The sequence below is a fragment of the Oreochromis aureus genome, linkage group 4 (genome assembly GCF_013358895.1).
Source record: "Oreochromis aureus strain Israel breed Guangdong linkage group 4, ZZ_aureus, whole genome shotgun sequence".
Classification (NCBI taxonomy): Eukaryota; Metazoa; Chordata; class Actinopteri; order Cichliformes; family Cichlidae; genus Oreochromis; species Oreochromis aureus.
Genome location: NC_052945.1, coordinates 30,681,900 through 30,705,477, shown reverse-complemented (window position 1 = coordinate 30,705,477; position 23,578 = coordinate 30,681,900). Strand labels below are relative to the sequence as shown.

Genomic DNA, 23,578 nt, shown 5'->3' with positions numbered 1-23,578 from the left:
ACCCACACAATCTGTTATCCAACTTTTTTGCACTTTACACACCACTGCCTCTGTAAGACACGCTGACCTATGGACAATTTATGCTGCTCTATGGACAATCTTCTTTACTCCGGGTTTACAAGCTGCTACACCAGTCACCTTAAACCACACCAAAGTGTAAATTCTAATTGTAACTCTTAAGCATAAATTTATTTATTTTCTTCTCCTTTTTATATCGTTTTATTAGCTTGTTTTTTCACTGATGTAAACTGAGCCTCATTGTCTCTCTGTATGCTGCACTGGATATAGCAGAGATGACAATAAAGTTTACTTTGACTTTTGAAAAGCCACTATCACCTTTAAAAGAAAGGAAATAACAAAACCCAGAAGTTGGTCACTAAGCTTAAAAGTTTGTCAGTAAGGCTAAAAAACCAAACGCACACACACACACACACACACACACACACACACACACTTCTCCACAGAGCAGGAGCATGTAGTAGTGATGTGCGATACCACTGATTTCCTTTCCAATCTGATACCAAGTACAATTCAGGGTGGTATCAACGATACCGATACTGTAATGTTTTTGTGACACATTTACACTGCCGTAAGGTGGAAGACGAAGTAGTTCCTTTAAGGTTACACGATCCGAATGATAAAGTTTCTTTCCACTGTTTTCCTGTTAATGATAAACTACAAATTTACCCCAAATTACTAAAATATCGATATTTTAATATGAGAATCGATTCTAGAACATAAATAACTTGTATCAGAGGAATCAATATTTCCATATCGAGCAGCACACCACTAGCAAGCAGCCACCACATGCAGCTCTGCAAACTGACAAGGCTCTCTGGCACTAGAGCTCACCTTTCTCTGGCCTTGAGTACTTAATTGCTGAGTAGAGTCAGCAGTAAAAAGAGTCAGCCATAACCTTTATGTTTTCTCTGAAAACAGTGAAGTTCGTTCAATTTCAAAGCACATATTTTCTCTGGCACTGTTATATTTGTTTCCTTTCAGCTCTCCTTCAAATATGAGCAACTTTAAACTTGGTACCCTTAATATTAGTAGAGCAAGAGATGTTTTAAAACAAGCACCTCTTTTTAGTCTGGCGGATCTTAAAAAAATGAATGCCACCTTTGTCCGGGAACCACACAGTACTGAGGGTAATGCTGCTGACTGGAAGAGAGGGGTTCATGTCAGGGAGTGATTGGAGCGGCAGTCTTTAGCAGATTCTACAGAATAACGAGGGCATATTGAGGTCCTTAAAAATAAAAAGTCCACCTTAGTGAATCTGCTGGTCGTGTATGCTAGGGTCGCTGCGGTACGCAGTAGGTTTCAGAATGTCACCCTGATGGATGCTCCTTCTCACCTTTTCTTTTTTTGAATTGGAGAGGAGAATCGGGCAGAGGAAGATAATTTATTCCCTGTGGTGCTGGTTTCTGTAAAACTTTCTTCCAATCTGAGTATACAGGGGACACAGATTTCCTAAATTCTTTTCTCACTGAACTGTCAAAAGTGTCACCAGGTATGGCTGCTGAGCTGGAAAGTGGGCTCTTGCAGTATGAACTGGTCATTGCCCTGCAATCCCTGCAGAATGGAAAGACTCCACTCTAGACTGTTTTGCAAGAAAAACAGGAGCCATCTGTTTCCTGACTTAAATACAAGGCGAAGAAAAAACCTAGACTAGGTTCACATAACTGCTGTCCTTTTTCAGGAAGAAAATCCAGAGACTGCTCATCCTGAAGAGATTTTTCCAAGTTGCTTCCTGAGTGACGTTGCTTACTTTTGGATAGGTTTGTCTCTCACCGCAATATTCAAATGAGACTGTGAACTCAACTCTTCACCTTTTGATGTAAAAATATCATTGCGACAAAATTTCATCCTGTTAAACATTTCTATTATTTTTTGACAGCTTGTGAATTCTTGAGCTACTGCCAACAACTTATTTTCTGTGTTTTTAGTGATCCTTGAACTTTTGTCATCCACAGCACGTAGGCATGAAAAGAAGCACATTACTTTCAGTAGTGACTGTCACACATGGCTACACACAACAGCAATGAGCCACAACATGAATTTAATGCTTTTTTTAATAATTAGCAATTAAAGTGGAAATAAATTTATTAAAGAGTGAAGCAGTGCATATTTGAAAACGTTAACACATATTATTAGTATGAAATAATATTGTAAGAAATGACACCATACAGTACTGAATTTTAAATACACTGGGTTTATGTTTTGCTATTACTTGTTTCATCGAGCTTATTACTTGAAATCATGCAAGTGAAGTGAATATGAAATGCGGGTAAAATAAATATTCTGTAGTATGAAATTTGAATATAACTAAAAAGAAAAATATTTAATTTTTTAGTTGAGTATCCTGAGTATATACAGTATATCTGGTACTTTTGCTTGTTCATCCTAGGTCAGCCCCTGTCTCCTCCTAGTGCGTGTGTCATACGAGTATTTTGGTCTTCAGTGTAAATTTATACAAACTGTAGGGGAGAGTGCGGTGAGTGACTTTAAAGTGAGGCCATGACAGTAAAGCTCCCAACCAAAACTTCCTGGGAAACGATCACTGTGGATCTGAAATAGGTTTTTTTTAAATATAGCTTTCTGGAAAAAGTGGTCTTGTGATTACTGTAAGGGTAGACAGCGTGTGGCTTGGGGTGAGCCGGAGGCTGGCGCGCCAGCCAGGGCTGGATTGGAACAAAAAATCAGCCCAGGCATTTTGACTAGTGACCGGCCCACTAGGTATTATAGGAAAAGCCATAAAGCCTTTATAATAACCACGATAATAACCACGACCAAAACCACGATTGAAAATTTTAAACCCTGAAAATTTATTCAGTGTTTTCATAAAAGCCTTACTTTTATAGATTTACTACTAGGAAGAATGCACATGTGGTTTGAGGCCTGGAAAGTTTGAAACCTCTTGTCCTGCTCAGTTTATGTTTTGGTTCATTTCTTCACTTTTTCCTGACATGCTTGCATTTAAATCTGGATCCCTGTCTCTCTCTGTACGGGGCCTGTACCACTACATGCTGTCTTTGGAAGAGGGCTGGACTGGGACAAAAAATCAGCCCGGGCATTTTGACTAGTGACCGGCCCACCATGGTATTGTAGGAAAAGCCATAAAGCCTTTATAATAAACTTAAACCTACACTATCCTCCCTGTTCTGGTATTCTAAACAATACTTAGCAAAAATATAAAACAACCTAATTTATAATTACATATACCTAACTAATAGGGTTGCCAACTCCCAGAAAAATCTATTATTTTTCTCCAGTAATTAAATAGATTCAACATCTTTCTTCAACAGAATTGCAGACTGCACAGATACCTTCCCAAAGGAAAGAATACTATAACTTACTAGGGTATATACTAGACTTAATATTTACTGAATACAATAATGGATTTCTATACATTTTACATCAGATAAAAACTTTGGTTGTAAGATTCATATAATTATTTATTAAAAGCTAGATATTTTAAATAAGAATAAGAAAAAAAAGTATTTCTTTGTGCCCCCCTTTCCCTGTTAATGCCCTACCTGGCCCCCTGGCAAAACTTTGCTAGACCCGCCCCTGTGCACGTAGTTGTCAGCTAAGTAGAAAAGGATCCTGGTGTTATTTGTCTCTCAGAAACAGTTCATAACTTCCCTTCAACTCATTCATGTCACTTAAAAGGTAAACCTGTTTCTCCATCACCTGTTCAGCTCTGATGATTCAGTAAGGACATCTCCTGGTTTCAGCTTCATGTTTCCCTCTCACCACATATCCAAACCGGCATCATGACCAGCAGCTTTTACAGCTGTGGCTTCAGCAAACATCAGCTGATACTAGAAAGTAATATTAAATAAATTCTAACAACAGCTGATCAAGCTTAAACGTGCTGCTGTTGTTTAACGCGACATCCGCTGGTTTCCTCTTTCTGGCGCAGAGAGAAAAGCTGATCAGCTGATCATTGATCAGTTTCATGATTTAATTAGCGAATTTCTAGCAGACGTAGAACGGGACAAATCGCGTTCCTTTTCACCTCAACTTTAAAGTTCGACCTCCTCGGCTGTAATTGGTCCAGCCCAGAGTCGATCATGACCAACTGGCCAATCCACCACCATTCATTTATACCGTTAAAAAAAGAAACGAAATAAAACCCCATCGGCCCATACAGGGAGTGCAGAATTATTAGGCAAGTTGTATTTTTGAGGAATAATTTTATTATTGAACAACAACCATGTTCTCAATGAACCCAAAAAACCCATTAATATCAAAGCTGAATGTTTTTGGAAGTAGTTTTTAGTTTGTTTTTAGTTTTAGCTATTTTAGGGGATATCTGTGTGTGCAGGTGACTATTACTGTGCATAATTATTAGGCAACTTAACAAAAACAAATATATACCCATTTCAGTTATTTATTTTTACCAGTGAAACCAATATAACATCTCCACATTCACGAATATACATTTCTGACATTCAAAAACAAAACAAAAACAAATCAGCGACCAATATAGCCACCTTTCTTTGCAAGGACACTCAAAAGCCTGCCATCCATGGATTCTGTCAGTGTTTTGATCTGTTCACCATCAACATTAAGTGCAGCAGCAACCACAGCCTCCCAGACACTGTTCAGAGAGGTGTACTGTTTTCCCTCCTTGTAAATCTCACATTTGATGATGGACCACAGGTTCCCAATGGGGTTCAGATCAGGTGAACAAGGAGGCCATGTCATTAGTTTTCTTCTTTTATACCCTTTCTTGCCAGCCACGCTGTGGAGTACTTGGACGCTGCGTGTGATGGAGCATTGTCCTGCATGAAAATCATGTTTTTCTTGAAGGATGCAGACTTCTTCCTGTACCACTGCTTGAAGAAGGTGTCTTCCAGAAACTGGCAGTAGGACTGGGAGTTGAGCTTGACTCCATCCTCAACCCGAAAAGGCCCCACAAGCTCATCTTTGATGATACCAGCCCAAACCAGTACTCCACCTCCACCTTGCTGGCGTCTGAGTCGGACTGGAGCTCTCTGCCCTTTACCAATCCAGCCACGGGCCCATCCATCTGGCCCATCAAGACTCACTCTCATTTCATCAGTCCATAAAACCTTAGAAAAATCAGTCTTGAGATATTTCTTGGCCCAGTCTTGACGTTTCAGCTTGTGTGTCTTGTTCAGTGGTGGTCGTCTTTCAGCCTTTCTTACCTTGGCCATGTCTCTGAGTATTGCACACCTTGTGCTTTTGGGCACTCCAGTGATGTTGCAGCTCTGAAATATGGCCAAACTGGTGGCAAGTGGCATCTTGGCAGCTGCACGCTTGACTTTTCTCAGTTCATGGGCAGTTATTTTGCGCCTTGGTTTTTCCACACGCTTCTTGCGACCCTGTTGACTATTTTGAATGAAACGCTTGATTGTTCGATGATCACGCTTCAGAAGCTTTGCAATTTTAAGACTGCTGCATCCCTCTGCAAGATATCTCACTATTTTTGACTTTTCTGAGCCTGTCAAGTCCTTCTTTTGACCCATTTTGCCAAAGGAAAGGAAGTTGCCTAATAATTATGCACACCTGATATAGGGTGTTGATGTCATTAGACCACACCCCTTCTCATTACAGAGATGCACATCACCTAATATGTTTAATTGGTAGTAGGCTTTCGAGCCTATACAGCTTGGAGTAAGACAACATGCATGAAGAGGATGATGTGGACAAAATACTCATTTGCCTAATAATTCTGCACTCCCTGTAAAAACCAAAAGTCATGAGCGGCCTGGTATGCCCGATAGCCAGTCCAACCCTGGCGCCAGCCCTGGCGCCAGCATGGCCTGCCAAGCTGGAGACGGTGGTTGAGGTGTGGGGGGGTCCTGCCACGCCCGAGGGTGGCGTGCTGTCCGCTTCGGCCTACTCCAACAGAGGCCGGCACGCTGCATGGTCCTGCATGCCGGCCGTCTGACCAGCTGCCTGTGGGCCCCGGCTCACTTCCACGCCTGCTGCGCCGCCGCTGCTTGCCAACATGGGTGGCCACCAGGTCAGCTCCGGGGCCAGCTCCGCTGGAGGCGCAGGCGACTGCCAGAGTGGACACTTCCTCGTCGCTGGGCCCGGGCATTGGGCGCCGATGGTCCGGGCCGGTTCCTTAGCTTGCTCGTGGAGTGGGGAGTACGTTCGAAACATAAGAGTGGGGGAGGGGGAGCAAAGTGTGCCTGCTCTTCGCTGACACAGGAGCAGCGAGTCCAGCAACTTGGCTCTTTCGTCTTTGCTGAAAGCACAGCGTTGTAAACAAGCAGAACTCAAAGTAAAGAATCGATCTCACCAGGCTAGTATTGATCCGATACCGATGCCGACTTGGTATCGATACTATCGATATTTGGATTGATCTGCCCATATGGGCTCAAATTGTGGTCATAAATATTTTGTACTTGTAAATCAAGTTTTGTACTTGTAAATCAGGATTTGTATGTGTAAAAAGAATTTGTGTGTGTGTAAAAAAGATTTGTATGTGTAAATAGAATTTGTGTGTGTGTAAAAAAGATTTGTGTGTGGACATATAAATGTCAAACTCTGCACTCAAGTTTCAAGTTACAAGTACGAATTTTGACCCTATTTTTCTTCCTTTCATCTGATTGGTCAATGTCATGTCAATCACAAATTTAACTATCCAATCAGAGAACAGATGGGTTTGGCTGTCGGAGGGGTGCTTTATGGAGCTTCAGGTCCTTGAAGGGTAATACAGTTGAAGCTGGAGGATCTCTATATAAATATCCGATAGAAGCTAGGTCACCTAACTTACAGTAGCTGTTGAAAGGATAAAGTTGTGGTATATCAGTGGTTAGAAATACCATTATTACTTTAGGATTAGCTTAACACAAAGTCAGGGCTGACCCGGGACCATTGCTGGGAGTCACAGTGCGTAGCATAAAGGTCCTTTCACATCGGACGCAGCATGTGCTGCTAATGCTAACTGCTAACTAAAAGTCAAAGATCCAGAATTTGTTGCGCTGGCTGCTGAGCTCTGTGGGTTTTTGCAGCAGTTTAACCTGTACTAGATGCGCCTGCTCCTTGTCGTTTCTATCTCTGACTTTATGTCCTCTACAAGAATTTCTGTTTTTGTTGCTGGTTCTTTAAATGTTCAATAAAAACATTTATGCTAATTTATAACGAAGAAAGCTTTGTAACTATCCCCACTAGTGAAGATTAGAGATGGCACGATACTACTTTTTTATGTCCGATACCGATATCATAAATTTGGATATCTGCCGATACTGATATGAATCCGATATAGTGTGTTTTTTAATCAATAAAACTGTTTTTTTAATATCTTGCTGCATTTTGTATAAGTTCATTGTGAGATGCACTTCACACACGTACACACACACACAGTTCTTTATTGCCAGATGCCACGTTTATTTTTAGTTTTCATTTGTTGTGACAGTCCGTAGTCTGTACAGCTCCGGTCTCAGCTGATCCCAGCTCCCCTCCGCTCCTCTCCCGTCTCACTGAAAAAGGGGAAGGAAACCGTCATCAGCCCAAACGCCATAAGCTGTTCTCACCTGCCTCTCCAGCACCGCCCCGTTGAGCTCACTGCACCACTCCTCCCCTGTAGCCGCGCCCGGGACCACACCTCCGCCACACACCCCCACCGCCCAACTGAGGCCGGGGAGCCATCCGGTCGAACCTACTCCCGCCCCCCGCGAGCGAGAGAGGAAATCGGCCACAGCCATCCGCGTCCCCGGCCTATGGAGCACCTTGAACTTAAAGGGCTGTAAAGCCAGATACCACCGGGTGATCTGGGCGTTGGCATTCTTCATGCAGTGGAGCCACTGCAGCGGGGCATGGTCCGAGCAGAGGGTGAATGAGCGCCCCAGGAGGTAATAGCGAAGGGAGTCGACCGCCCACCGGATAGCCAAGCACTCCTTCTCCACGGTGCTGTACCGTCTTTCACACTCTGTCAGCTTCCGGCTGATGTAAAGAACGGGACGGTCGGCCCCCCTTACCTGCTGGGACAAAACGGCCCCCAGCCCTCTGTTCGAGCCTTCAGTCTGCAGAACAAAAGGGAGGAAAAAGTCAGGAGTGTGAAGCAGCGGCTCCCCACAGAGAGAGTTTTTTACCTGCACAAACGCCACCTGGCACGGACCCGTCCACTGAACCAGATCTGGAGCACCCTTTCGGGTGAGATCGGTCAAGGGGCTGGTCAGCTGTGCAAACCCCGGCATGAAACGGCAGTAGTAACCTGCCAGCCCCAGAAACCGTCTCACCTCCTTTTTAGTCTTGGGGCGCAGGCAGGATGCGATAGCTGCTGTCTTCTCCACCTGTGGGCGCACCTGCCCGCCCCCCAAGTGGTACCCCAGATTCTGTACCTCCCTCCGTCCAACCGCACACTTCTTTGGGTTGGCCGTGAGCTCCGCCCTCCTCAGGGACTCCAGGACCGCGGCCACCCACTGCACATGCTCCGCCCAGGTGTCGCTGTGGATGATCACGTCATCAAGGAAGGCGGCAGCATATGTAGCGTGCGGACGCAGCACCCGGTCCATGAGGCGCTGAAAGGTGGCAGGGGCTCCGAACAAGCCGAACGGAAGCGTAACGAAATGGTACAAACCGTACGGAGTGGAGAAGGCCGTTTTTTCCTTGGACTCGGCAGACAAGGGAATCTGCCAGTAGCCCTTGGTTAAATCCAGTGTCGTGAAAAAATGGGCCGTGCCCAACCGATCCAGGAGCTCGTCGACCCGGGGCATGGGATAAGCATCAAAGCGTGACACTTCATTCACCTTGCGATAGTCGACACAGAACCGTATAGACCCATCCTTCTTCACCACAAGAACTATGGGGCTACACCAGGCGCTGTGCGACTCTTCTATCACTCCCATTTTCAGCATTTCAGCCAATTCCCTCTGAACAATGTGCCGTTTATGCTCAGGAAGCCTGTAGGGCCGTGAATGCACCGTCACGCCAGGCTGCGTTTCAAAATGATGCTCAATGAGAGACGTTCGGCCGGGCAGGGGGGTGAACACATCAGCAAAACGCTGTTGTAACGCGACAACGTCCGCTCTCTGGGCCTGTGTGAGATGGTCATCACAAGAGAGGGAGGCGGGGATGATGGAATTTGGTACCTCCGGCCCCAACTCATCTCTCTCCTTAACCAGGCTCACCAGAGAAGCGGTTTCAGCCTCTCTCCACGCTTTAAAGAGATTGAGGTGATAAATCTGCAGCGCTCCTCCCCTGTCTGACCGAGCGACCTCATAGTCAACGTCCCCAATTCGCCATGTGACCACAAAGGGTCCTTGCCACTTGGCGAGCAACTTTGAGCTGGAAGAAGGGAGTAATACAAGCACTTTGTCTCCCGGTGAAAATTGCCTGAGTCTAGCCCCTCTGTCATACAGGCGTTGCTGACGCTGCTGAGCCTGGAGCAAATTCTCCCGTGACAACCTCCCCAAAGTGTGGAGTTTTGCTCTCAGGTCCAACACGTACTGAATCTCATTCTTGGCGGGGCTCGGACCTTCCTCCCAGCTTTCTTTAATCAGGTCGAGCACCCCACGCGGCACCCCACGAATCATGGACTTTAAAGTCTTATTCAGCCGCTCCACCAGCCCGTCCGTCTGAGGGTGGTAGACGCTGGTCTGAATAGATTTAATGCCCAGTAATTCGTACAGTTCCCGCAGTGTGCGAGACATGAACGAAGTGCCCTGGTCAGTCAGTATCTCTTTCGGGATTCCAACTCGGGAGATGACCTGAAACAGTGCCTGAGCCACACTCTTTGCAGAGATGTTGCGCAGCGGGACTGCTTCCGGGTATTGCGTTGCATAATCCACCAGGACTAATACAAAGCGATAGCCGCGTGCACTCCGGTGAAACGGCCCGATGAGGTCCATGCCAATGCGCTCAAATGGGACCTCCATGAGTGGGAGCGGGCGCAAAGGCGCTTTTGGTATGGCCGGCTGATTAACAAGTTGGCAGTCTGGGCAGGACACGCACCAGCGGCGCACATGGATGCCCGGCCAATAAAATCAGGCCGTTATTCGCTCCAGATTTTTTTCATATCCCATATGCCCTGCCATGGGGTTATAATGAGCCGGCCCTGCAACACCAACAACTGGGCGTGTGTCTCCTCCGTGCGAGTGTCACGGCTCACTCGATATAACCTATCTTTTAATAAAATGAAGCGCGGGTAGGTCCGCACGGCTTCAGGGCGCGCCACGTGACCATCAATCTCAATCACCTGGTCAAAGGCTGAGCGTAGGGTGTCATCACGAGACTGCTCCAGTGGGAAATCACCCGTGGGGGGAATTTCCGGAGCCGGCGGGGCCTCCCGTGAAGGACCCGCCGTCTCCCCCTCCCCGGAGTCAGTGTCAGACGACCCCGCGTCGCCGCTGAGCGCCGCACAGACACTACACGCTACTAAAGGTCGTGATCGCATCCCCGCATACTGCCCTAACAGATGATGAAACCCCGGCCAATTCATGCCCAGAATTAGGGGATGCGACAGGCGCGGGCTAACCGCAGCCGTCACTCTATGCATTTTGCCCTTATACTTTAATAACAGCGGCACTAGGGGATACCTGTGAACATCACCATGAACACACTTCACCTCCACCCATTCTGCCTCCAGCAATGTCCCGGGGCGAACCAAGTGTAACCCAGAGTAAAATCTGTTTTACTAGCATTTAGTAATTTCCTGCACTTATTTCCTGCCATTGAACGCATGACTCCAACCACATGACTTTGCTCAGCCAATCGGATGGCATGTAGGTCATAGTAAGCCTGTCCCTGCTTCCTCCCGTCAGATGCGTGGAGGCAAGCCAGGTGACAGAGCTGTTGCAGGTTTGTATTGGCAAACATTTGCTTTTCCCGTTTTAATGCATTCTTTTTTAACACCAACTAACTTATGCAACTTAGACGCTGATTACTGTGAGCCAGAGCCATAGTGTTGTTTTGCACTGAACAGAACGGAATTGGTGAGTTTGAACTTTTAATTGACTGTTTGTATTGCTACCAGCTGACGCTAATTGGCTGCTGCCGGTCCAAACAATTTGATTTTGATTCTTGATTTGACCGATAGTTGTTGAATAACAAATGTTGTGAAGCTATGTAATATGTATACAGCAGTTGAAATGTTTTAGTCAAATCCTTATTGGTTAAATATACTGTTTGTTTATTTATAAATTGTGTACACAAGAATAACTTAATGTATTTAGCTTAACTGGCTGACATTTTTTTTTTTTTTTTTGTATTATTCTTGTGATTTCTCATTGGCCTTGTTTATTTAATGCAGGCCAGGTGAACCTTTTTGGGTATGAAAAAGGATGGCGAGCCAATGAACGGCTAGGAGCAGGACTCATTCTGCATTGAAGCTTCCACTGGTTGGGTAGGAAGCTATCAAAGACGACGCTCTGTCCCCATTTTCCAAATACACTAATTTCCACAATCATACACACCATTCCCCCCGTTTATGGACAATAGCGCTTGGACATCTCTCATGGACATTCAGATAAAACTCATGGACTTCAGTGTGGATCAGTGGTTTTGATGTTAACATGTGTTATTTATGGGGAACTGTTTTTTGAGAATCTATATTGCTTGGTATAAGCCAGAAGAATTTGCTTAGTTGTCTTTGTGCACCCCCATTGGGTTTTTGATTAATTGAATAGCTGCAGCAGGAGTGATTATTTAAGCTTTTCTTTTCTTATTTTTCTTTGGGTTTTGGTTAAATACATGGTACCTGCAAAAGCATTTTGTGTTGTGTGTATTTATTAATTACAGCCTATCAGCTCCAGTAGCATTCCTAAATCTTCTGATTAACCTAATATTTCACTCAATACCTAGCCTGTATTAATTCATTAGCGCTTCATCAGTGTTACATTTCTTGGCGAGCCAGCCAGGAGCTGATTTGGTTAGTATTTAATATATATTCAAACTCACCAATTTATTTTTCCCCATAATGGAAGTTTCTGAGACGCTTGCCATTAAGATCCCAAATGCGGTTTTAATTGACGGAGTAACTGAGCACTCGGTTGATGAAGTTATGCATTTCCTTGAACAGTATGGTGACATAGGCCGCAAGGTTACTATAGATTCACCAGAATCTGAATTTAATAACATGCTTGTCACTGAGTGTGCTTCAGGTTTATCTTTAACACGTTTGTCTCAGTTGTTACCACACACATTTATTTCAGATTCAGGTGACAAATTCCACATTGAAAGTCTATCTGAAATTTATGCATCAAAGGTTAGTGGTTCCAAGACAAATACTTACTTGGCAGACTTAAAAAGAATAGCTAAATTATCTGGGAGGGATTATGCAGAAGTCCTCAGTGAGGGGATGACCCAGATACGCCGGTCCCTTGCAGAGCTCAACCCAGAGACTCCAGTGGTTGAAAAACCAGAACAACCAGAAGATTCAAAACCTCCCGATTCAGTCTTTCCTCCTTCACTACCAGCCTCTCTTCCATCTAAGTCCCCTTCTGCTGCCAGTGGTGCTGAAGCACAAGGCGGAGAGAGGCATTCTGCCTCCATTCCAGCGGCTGATCTCAACCCTCCTGAAGTACAGCGCTATGTTGTGGAACACGTTGTTCGGAGTGGGGACAGCTCGCTGCATGCATTCCATCGACTGAGAGCGTTTTCTGGTAAAGTGCCCAGGCCAATTCAAGAGACAGATTATGATACATGGCGGTCAGGTATTGAATTAGCCCTGAAAGATCCATCTATATCTGATCTGCAGCGCACCAGACTGATTCGTGACAGTCTACTGCCTCCTGCCTGTAATATGGTAAAACATCTCAGCCTTGACACACCACCAGAAGTCTATATGAAATAACTTGACTGTAAGATTGAGATAATTATTTATTAAAAGCTAGACATTTTAAATGAGAATAAGAAAGAAAAGTATGTCTTTGTGCCCCCTTTTCCCTGTTAATGCCCTATCGGCCCCCCTGGCTAAACTTTGCTAGATCCGCCCCTGCACAGTTACCAGCCGTCAGCTACGTAGAAAAGGATCCTGGTGTAGAAAATAATATTAAACAAATTCTAACAACAGCTTATCAAGCTTAAACGTGCTGCTGTTGTTCAGCCGCTGGTTTCCTCTTTCTGGTGCAAAGTGGGCCAAAAACAAAGGAGACAGACTCGCGACAGAAAAGCCGATCAGCTGATCATTAAGCAGTTTCATGATTGAAGTAGCAACAGGAGTGGGAGGGAGAGAGAAGAGGCAGTTGCTCCATATATCGGCTGTTAAGCTTAACGTGGGAATGCTTTACAAACATTCAGAGATGAACTTACACACTTGCTTTACTTCTTTCTGGGATAACTTCCTCGGAGATGAAATGCCGTTTTGGTAGCGAGGCTACAAATACACACAGCCGCTCTATCACGTGAGCACACTGCTCCGACGTGCTATGGTTATGAGCCGAGTTACGCCGTGTCGCAAGTTTTGTGAGATGCTTTTTTGATATTTAATGGATCGGATTACACTTTTTATTTCTCTCCGATATCCGATCCAGTAATTTACGTCAGTATCGGACCGATACCGATACGTAATATCGGATCGGTCCATCTCTAGTGAAGACTGTCATTTCCACAACCCCCCTGAGGTCTGCAGCGCTGTTGAAAAGGCTCTGGAGGTCCCTGTATTAAGCACGTAAACCTGTGACACAAAAATCACCAAACTTAGACCACCACAGACTGTTTTCCTTCTTGGTGATGAAGGAAAACGCTGGGCTGGCATATAAAAGGACATTTATTCCCTTCAAGGACCCGAAGCTCCATAAAGCACCCCTCCAACAGCCAAACCCATCTGTTCTCTGATTGGGTAGTTAAATTTGTGATTGACATGACATTGACCAATCAGATGAAAGGGAGAAAAATCGGGTCAAAATTCGTACTTGTAACTTGAAACTTGAGTGCAGAGTTTGACACTTATTTTTTGGCTATGTCCACACACATCTTTTTTACACACACACAAATTCTTTTTACACATACAAATCCTGATTTACAAGTACAAAACTGATTTACAAGTACAAAATATTTATGACAACAATTTTAGCCCATATGCCCACCACTACCTGCATGTCTATCTGACGCCCAATGTTTAGTGGGTCATGTATGTGAGGAAGTGCATGTTCCCCGGACTTGCCAATAGTGAGGTACTGACCTGTGTTTCTAATGTAGGTGTTTAATTCTACATGCTACATATTATTTAACTCCCATTGATTCTGTTTGGCATATGTTATGCATATGGAATACAATATATTACAGTGAGAAAACCCAGTTACTAAGACGACACCATCAACCATGTCACGATTAGAAAGTTTCATTCTAAGAGCAGTTATAGGTAAAGCTAATATAGTGGCTGGTGAGTGCATATGATCAGTTTGCCATATATTTTGTGCTGGAACAGTGAAAATAATACAGCAAATATTTATGATGAATGGCTAAATTTCGACCTCTCTACCTAAGAAATTTCTCAATTTACATAGTAGCAGCAAGCCTATGTTAACGAACGAATCGCTTCAGCCGATTTGTAGGAAGTCGTTTTCGGTCAGTTCAGTGTATGGATGACTTTATTCTGAAATTTCTGGGTCGGAAGTTGTCATTGGAACGCTGTGACGTCTAACAACTGCGCGACATCTAATAGCGATTACCGGTACGAGAAACAAGGTAAACAGACATTTATTTACACACCATGTAAACATAATAAATTGCATAACAGAAGTTAAAATGACAGGAAACGGAAAGCTAAAAGGAGAGGTTGTCGGCTGGTGAGCTACTAAACTAAGGATAAGCTAACGTGTTTATACGGGTAGCAACATGGACAAGCATGTGCATAAACAAGTAGTTAAGATCTAGCCAGTAGTTTTATATTGCGCTTTGGGAATATGAAAGAGTTCATATTCGCCAGTTTGGCTGTACACCTAATAGTGTCAGTTTTGCTAAAATATGGACTAATATTATTATTGTGTTCACTTTAATTCTCTGATATGAACGCAGTAGAAATGACAGCATTGCTAATGTTTAAGCGTCCCACTTTATAAAACCTCGTCCATTTTGTGAAACTGAACTTTATTTAAGTCGTTTGCACGGTTTTGCGCAAGCCTGTTGAAGAAAAGCATTTACAACTTTTAGCACTTAACCAAGTTAGCTGTTATGGGTCTTGCCAGTAATGATGGGGGGGTTGTTGTTGTCAAATATTACATTCAGTGGCAGCTGCAGTTAGTCCATTGATAGTGAGGAAATTGTATTCTGTTATCACAAAACAGCAAAAACTGGCAGCATTTTTCCACTTTTGAAAGTGTGTGTGACAGATAATATATTGCTACCATAAGGATATGAAATGCAGTGTTATACCTTGGCAGGCTGCCTAGTTATATTCATGGCCACCCTAATACATGCTCATCTGACGTTTTATTTGGTATAAATTGCTAACATTCTGGAGACATTCTTCAAATATTTTGCTACATATTGGCATGATATATACTTGTAAATGCACCATGGGGGGCTTGGGGTGAAACAGAATTCCGGTACACTGTATATATTACTGTATTGAGAACAAAGCTCTTGAATAAATGGTAAATGGCCTGTATTTATATAGCGCTTTTCTAGTCCCTAAGGACCCCAAAGCGCTTTACATATCCAGTCATTCACCCATTCACACACTGGTGATGGCAAGCTACGTTGTAGCCACAGCCACCCTGGGGCACACTGACAGAGGTGAGGCTGCCGGACACTGGCCCCACCGGGCCCTCTGACCACCACCAGCAGGCAACGGGTGAAGTGTCTTGCCCAAGGACACAACGACCGAGACTGTCCGAGCCGGGGCTTGAACCGGTAACCTTCCGATTACAAGGCGAACTCCCAACTCTTGAGCCACGATCGCCCCTATATAACATCATGCAATGCTTTTTCACACAGGGCCAGGGAGGTATGAATAGCTTTTTGACCTTAATGAATAAAAATTATCATTTAAAAACTGATTTTAGTGATCACTCTGCTAATCTGTATAATATTAAAAATTACTATGATGATCTAAAACCTTTAGGTGTGACATATGCAAAAAAGCTAAGCCAAATACTTTTTCACAGCACTGTGTATGGGTCAGATCAGAGGTGTAGTGCTACTTGTTTAAATAGGAGACTTCATTGGTCATGCACGCGTCCATGTGCACGTGCACCTTTGTCTTGTAGCTTTTACCACATTCAACTCTAACTGAGCAAAAGTGATCAGCTGTCAGACTGAGTGTAATAACATGAAATCATCTCTCTGGCCATCTTCATCAGTTCTTACATGCTGCCTGCACCCCTCCCCTTCCTGGATGTCTTCTCTCTCTTTTTCATTGTTTCCTATGGGATTGATGCCTGCTCTCTTTCGCCCAGGCCTGATTTAGACTTCAGTGGGATATCTTTGTCAAGCCTATAATGTAACCTATATAAATGGCCAATGGCATCCCGGTATTTATGCTTGTCTGTGGTGCATTATGCGTTAATGGCCGTGTGGTCATGACCTGATGTTTTATACGTGATGCCAGCCAATAAAGACCAATAAAATGCTGATAATTCTTTTGCTCTTTGGTGCTCACTCTTGGTTGTGGTATGTTGTTTTTCTTTTCCCAGGGGCAAGCATATTTGTTTCTCAACTATTTCCAGATTTTTTTTATCCTTCACATTTGTTCTGATAGTTTCATCTTCTGTGAATTCAGTGCTTGTGTTTCTCTGGTGTAGATCTGCTACCTATGTTGTTCTTAATGTGTGATCTGTGGTACCAGGGTAGGACACTACCATACACTTTCGGTATATACTGTATCTTTTCTGCATGAAATTTTATACCTTGCACATGACACATAATTATGCCCATGAACTGATCCATAAGTGAAATTATTTTTTTAAATTCAATTGTATTTATGTATTTATTTATACAGTGCCAAATTATGAGAAGAGTTGCCTCAAGGCGCTTTATTTTGTAAGGTAGACCCTACAATATTACATACATGAGAAAAACTTAACAATCATATGAACCCCTATGAGCAAGCGCTTTGGCTACAGTGGGAACGAATAACTCATACAATCACTATCTTTTGTATGCAGTAGTTCCATGCAGGTGCATGCACCGATTAGTACAATGTTTTTTCACCCTTGAGCTCTAAAAGGCTGATGGAGTAGTTTGTGAATGCCATAACTTTCAAACTGACACCATAGATCAGGGGTGTCGAACTCCAGGCCTCGAGGGCCGATGTCCTGCAGGTTTTGGATATCATCCTGGATCAACACACCTGAACCACATGATTAGTTCATTACCAGGCCTCTGGAGAACTTCAAGACATGTTGAGGAGGTAATTTAGCCATTTAAATCAGCTGTTGGATCAAGGACACGTCTAAAACCTGCAGGACACCGGCCCTCGAGGCCTGGAGTTCGACACCTGTGCCATAGATGCATCTACTAAAACTCTCAGACTAGTTTGAACCTCGGTAACCTTGACCTCAAGGTCAGAGGTCAACTTTACCGTAGGGGCATCTACTGAAAGGAGATGCACCTGCTATTGCTATTCAGAGGTAGCAATGGCGGAAACTAGTATTTTGTGCATTATTAAACTTTTTAACACGCTTTGGTGACGTGATTGTGCAGCACTTTGCTGATGGCTATCAAAAGCGTCTGGTTGAGGACCAACTTGCTAAGAGACACTGAACCAAGTATTAGTGGGGATATGTAGATATTTGAGGTTGTATTCACATTTTACATTACACATCCATTTTAGGAAGTTATTAAAGATGTATACTGTACAATCATTCCGCCCTGGAAAAAACAGTTAAGGATCAAAAAGCCCAAATTACCAAGACCTTCATGGTGATGAATGTCCACTGATGATGAAGATGATGAGTGTGCATAAATTTGTGACCACAGCTTTACGCTTCCGTCTGTAAAACTGCCTCTTGAAACTGGTTATTTTGGACTTGTGGTTGTCAGTGTTTTGTAAAGTTTATGAGAATAGCTGCAAGTATGAGCAAATTTAGTACATTGGTATTATTAGAAATGAGTCAATTAAACAATTGATTTCTTATGTGATTGTAGGAGTTGCTGAATGATGACGGACATGTCGCTTCTTAACTCTGAGCTGGACTTACAGCAACAGGAAGAATTGTATCAGCAACTACTGTTACAGGTAAGTTTGCTTTTATGTTAACTGTGATCACATGGTAACGCATTTATTTGGCAAGTGGCCGGCAGTTCGATCCCAGCTGGAGACAGAAATCCCCACAGGGTGTTAAATAGTAAAACACAATAAAGGAAAAAAGGTGAATCGTTTTGAGGTAAAGCTGGCCCTCTGACTTAGTCGTGCTACATGAGAAAAAAAAATCTGACAAAATCTTACATTTGGTTATAGAGGAAAATTTGTTTCATATGTGTGGGTGAAATGCAATGGAAGCATTTGCAGTAACTGCTAGTCAGCCCTGAAAGACTCATTTTAAATTTTTTTCCGTCAGCCTCTCGTCAAAGGTGAGTTACAGACTGAGATGTGTTGTCTTGCTTCATCACCCAAACTCTGTTGTTTACAAACAGATGTTCTGTTATTTTCTTGAAATATGCTGCTATCATTCACAGCTCTTTGTTTCATCAGTGATAGTGAGCTGAGAATGCAGCTGCACCATTATCAGCTCACTATTATGACTCGTATACGAGATAAATATGGAATGTGTTTTCGTTTTTTCATTGTCAACACAAAAACAGTTCAGCATTGGTCTCATTTGTCCCTAAAACTCTGTTTTCATAGTAGGACTGGCTGACTATGTCAAAAATCCTAATCACAATTGTGTTTTCACTACTGAGATTAAAGTTATATTTATTAAACTTAAAGCACTCATGTTAAACGGTGGGTTTCTTGAACAGTAAATATAGGGTACTGTACAGAAGTCTTGAGCAACCCCGTGTTTCTTAATATTTTGATAGAAAAATAGGAAACTGTATAAACATTGAAAGATTCCTGCCTTCATCAGTTCTTACATGCTGCATACAGCTCTCTCCTCCCTGGATGTCTTCTCTCTCTTTTTCATTGTTTCCTGTGATTTAGACTTCAGTGGGTCAAGTCTATAATATAACCTAGATAAATGAGCCAATGGCGTCCCAGGTATTTATGCCAATAAAGACCAATAAAATGCTGATAGTTCTCTCCCTCCTTGGTGCTCACTTTTGGTTGTGGTATGTCTTTTCCATATATTTCCAGATTTTGTTCATCCTTCATATTCATTCTGATAGTTTCATCTTCTGTGAATTCAGTCTTGAATCAACTTGAATCTTTATTGAAGCTCAGTATTTGAAACAGAGTTCAAGCTCACTGCTGTAATAAATCATAATTAAAAATAAATGCCCCACAATTATGGTTTTGCAGTCCTGTGGTCTCAGCCTGCTTATCAAATCAAAACATCTCATTTTTTTCCTTCATTTATGTCAAACTATGCTGTATGAAACATTTCTAGCGGTTATTTTCATGGTTGCTAGGCAACCTGAGCAGCACGACAGAGGCTAGATCGTCCCATTTCACAAGCCTCGCACTTCCGCCCTCCTCGCTCTTCGGAGTACCCGGCCCATTTAGACCACGAAGGCCGGGTCCTATGAAGTGTGCAGCCCCTGAATTGGGACACAGCTTGTAACATACCTCTCGCTCACTTACAATAACTTAAATGCACATGCACCAATCGCATTATATGCACAAGTCACTTTGCAGGCCCACATGGGGTTTTGAGACAGATATCACCCTTCGGCCTTCCGCAGATCCAGAAAATGTAAGGTGCATTCAGTCTCAGTGGGAAAACTGGGACATCTGGGTTTCCTCTGTATCGCCCCCCCCCCCAAAAAAAAAATAAAGCAGGTGTTGCTTTTTCTAAATAAACAGAACAGCTCGTCACTGCTCTAGTAGAAAGCACAGACATTGTTGGCATATATGCATTCCAGATGATGACCACACATCATGTAGAACCATCTGCAGCTAAAATCAAAATTCATGTAAACTTTAAGCTAGACATGCGAACAGAAGCCTACACATAAACAGAGGTGGCCTGTGACTTTTAAAGTGTACTCAGAAAACTTGCATTGTTTATATTGTCCTCTGTTCGATCTTAGGAAAATAAATTTGTACAGAAAGTGTTATTGAAAAATCTCCATGCACAAAAACTGTGAGAATCACAGATGACATTTGATGTTACAGCTTTTTTTCCTTTGCTGTGAGTTTGCCAAACAATAAATAATATGTGTAATATTTGTTTAGACCCTTGGGCAGATCAACAGTGAAAGTCCAGACTCCAAAGTAATCCGACCAGAGCCTGGTAAGCTATGTCACAGATAGATAGTGTACATATATATATATATGTATATATGTAGTCTTTGCATTTGGAACAATACTCTGTTTGCTCATTAATACAAAAATTTCTTTTTGTGTGTTTTTCCCTTCCCTTTTCCTGTCCCACTGTGTCAGGCATGTGTGTGAAGACTTTCTCAGAGCCAGACAAGGAGAAGGTATTTATAAACGTCTGTCAGTCGAACTCAGTCCCGCCTCCTCCAGAACTCTCCAGAGAGAAGCTTGTGGAGCTGCTCCAATCAGACGATCCTAGCGGCTTTCGAGTTCCCATGAGTCTAGGCGAGCCACACACAGAAATAGACAATAGTACGTAACCGTCAAACATGTGATTCTTATCAAGCAGAGTTTGAAAAGGTTTACAGCCGGTTTATTTGCCACCCAGTGTGTTAAAGACAAAACACCAGCTTGCTGCTTCTTATCTAAACATATTTGGGTGGTTTGGAGCTGTGCTCTGAGCTCTGCATGCCTTCCTTTGCTGTGTCCATGAACTTCTATGTAGTCTTCCTCTTTGCCCAGTATATCCAATAGCCCTCCTCTGCACATGTCCAAACCATCTCGTCTTGCCTCAAACTGCTTAACCTGAGCTGTTGGTCACTTCTATGTTCCAGCACGGATGGGCACATTTGCAGGATCATAAGTTACATTGTAGTCCTGGATTTATTAAAATTATCTTTATTTGGGGAGTTCCTGACTGAGGCTTCCTTAGTAGTTTATTTATTCATCGTCTTTCCTGATTCAATTTGCCGACAGGATGGAAGCGTTTCAGCTTCCGTGTTGTGGTGAAAATATTTTTAATGTTTCTTTGTCTGTTTCAGGCTCTCAGGGTTGCACAGCTTATGATGTTGTCATTAACCAGGACTTCTTCCAGAAGTGTCAGGTGTGCTCATGTACATGTGGTTGTTTTCCTTTTGCAATCAAAAAGGAAATTATTTTATTTTATATTCCTTTGAATCCTCCTCATTGCACTGACCTTCATTAACTTTCTTAATTTGTAAACTCTGCATAAAAAGTGTTGTATGATTTTGTCTTGCAGAAGGATCCCTTATTCCAGCAGTTTGTTATCCTCGTGTCTGTAGAGGGTTTAGAAAACAAATACAATCTGGAGCTGAGTAGAGGTCAGTGTGTTTGTGTGTGTCTGTGTTAATAATTCTTGTTCTGGAAGTACGCGGCACTTGTCGTTAGGGGTGGGTTTGATGATCAATTTTCCGATTAAAATCGATTCTGGCTTGAATAACGTGATATCGATTCATTAAAATCCTGAATCAATTTTTAAATATAAATTTATTTTGCCCGACATGCCAGAATCTCAGGTTAAACCTCACAAAATTTCCACAACCACCAAACAGGTAAAACAGCAAACCAGGGCATGTAAACGGATTTTGCACAAAGACGTAAACACAAAGCGCGGACCGCCGACGCCTCAGAATCAGTGAGATGTCGCCTTTCTCACCCGACGACACGAACACGGACACAGTCGGGGCTGAAAGCCGACAGCTCACTGATGTTGATGTTTCAGCGGGTCTGTGCTGTGTGTTTACATCCTTTTTGCATTCGATTTTGAAGCTGCAGGTTTCATCTCTCTCCAAACAATATTAACTGAACCAGCAGCAAAATAAGATCCAAACTAAACTTCACATTTCGCTTCACATAAACATCATCATGAATTCCCTCTTACTTTTGCTGTTTTGCTTCCACCACGGTAAAAATCCCACTTCATGCACAGCTCGCTCTCTCTCTCTCTCCCTCTCTCTCTCATGAATATTTTCCCATCTAAAAATCTGTTTTCTGCATTATTCGCTTGCTTATTACGTGTGAGGACCAAAATAACATGATCAAGTGACGGTTTAGTAGGGGAGGAGTGAGCGGATTATAACATAGGTGATATGCTTGTAATGCTTTAGATCTGCAGAGGGTTTAGCCTCGTGCACATCCATGAATAAAATTATATTTTAAATATTTTGACCAACTGAGTCGTGTCTTCTCTGTCCAGTAAAAGAATAAAAAGAACAGGATTTCAATACCACCAGTCTACCGTTGTTTACAGCGCTGTCGGCCACTGTTTTGTTTTTGGTTTTTTTGTACTTCCGACAAGAAAGCCTCATTTCTGCTGTTCAATAGGCCTGCTGAACAAATTTAAACTTTTTAAAATTATGCAAAGTTGCAAAATGCTTAGCTGTGTCTCTAATAAAACCTCTGTAACTTTGCTCTGCTTCACTTCAGCAGCATCAGGTAATGTTCACCTGCTGATTCATAGTTTTCTTCTGTTTTTGATCTACTGCAGAATATTTTTAAGGTTATCTGCTATAAAAACCCAGGCTAGGAAAATCTCCTTCATGTTTTTCTCTGTTTTATCCTCAGTTACTTTGACACAAAGGCATCTGCTGTGATGCTTACACCTTTGGTAAAGTCTCACAAGTGTCAGCTTTCTTTTTATAGATATAAAAATATGGATATGTACTGATAAATGATCAGAATTATAATATTTCTGACTGTCTGAGGCAAAATTTCCCCGATTGGAATCGAATCGTGGATCGAATCGAATCAGGACCTTGTGAATCAGAATCGAATCGATTCTAGAAATCAGTGACGATACCCAGCCCTACTTGTGTGTGTTTTTGCAGAGTGGAAGGTCCTGAAAAACAGAAAGTTTTTGGGTTCTGTCAGTGAGCAGAATATCCGCACAAAGAACAGGCTGGTCATTGAAGAGCTGCAGCCTCCGTATGTACCCCCTCTGTGCTTAACAGAAAACACACTGACACACATTTGTATGTTTTATTGCACTTGGCTTACTCAATAAAGATGCACGCCAATTTGCATCACTGCTGTAGTTTATTATTTGCAGGAATTGCGGTTTCAGATTTCAGCACTCACAGGAATCTCTCTTTATAATTTGTAACACATGCTGAAATTCCTTCTTTCATCCCGCAGGGAGAAGTCATCTGCAACCACTAAGGCTACGTCCACACGTACCCGGGTATTTTTGAAAACGCAGATTTTTCTATGCGTTTGCACCTTTCGTCCACACGTAAACGGCGTTTTCAGTCACTGAAAATGGAGATTTCTAAAAACGCCTGCCAGGGTGGATATTTTCGAAAACTCCGTTTTTGCATTTATGTGTGGACGAGGAAAACGGAGAAAACGCAGCGTCAAAGGTGTGCGCCTTTTTTGACGTCACATTGTGCGCCACGTTATTGTTTCGGTGAAATGAATTTCTACAATACTGTTACTGTTAATTGTACTCTCTGCAGTGTTTAAATGCTTAAATATACACACACAGTTACTGTC

General features: G+C 42.9%; 1 protein-coding gene across 3 annotated transcripts in view; it reads left to right on the top strand.

Annotated features, from left to right (window-relative positions):
- The first annotated feature begins 10,743 nt into the window (after nucleotides 1-10,743).
- Nucleotides 10,744-23,578, top strand: part of pih1d1 (PIH1 domain containing 1) — an 18,851-nt gene continuing 6,016 nt past the window's right edge. Inside the window, exons 1-9 of one of the 3 annotated variants that reach the window (XM_039611639.1) lie at nucleotides 10,744-10,782; nucleotides 10,858-10,916; nucleotides 11,234-11,326; nucleotides 18,013-18,103; nucleotides 20,204-20,261; nucleotides 20,411-20,599; nucleotides 21,109-21,170; nucleotides 21,327-21,408; nucleotides 22,915-23,011. In XM_039611639.1, the coding sequence (XP_039467573.1) occupies nucleotides 18,023-18,103; nucleotides 20,204-20,261; nucleotides 20,411-20,599; nucleotides 21,109-21,170; nucleotides 21,327-21,408; nucleotides 22,915-23,011 (569 nt within the window). In that variant the 5' untranslated portion in view covers nucleotides 10,744-10,782; nucleotides 10,858-10,916; nucleotides 11,234-11,326; nucleotides 18,013-18,022. Of the gene's footprint in view, nucleotides 10,783-10,857; nucleotides 10,917-11,233; nucleotides 11,327-14,502; nucleotides 14,611-14,645; nucleotides 14,712-18,012; nucleotides 18,104-20,203; nucleotides 20,262-20,410; nucleotides 20,600-21,108; nucleotides 21,171-21,326; nucleotides 21,409-22,914; nucleotides 23,012-23,578 lie in introns of those variants that run through there. The other 2 variants (XM_031744920.2, XM_031744921.2) reach the window with 2 other exon arrangements.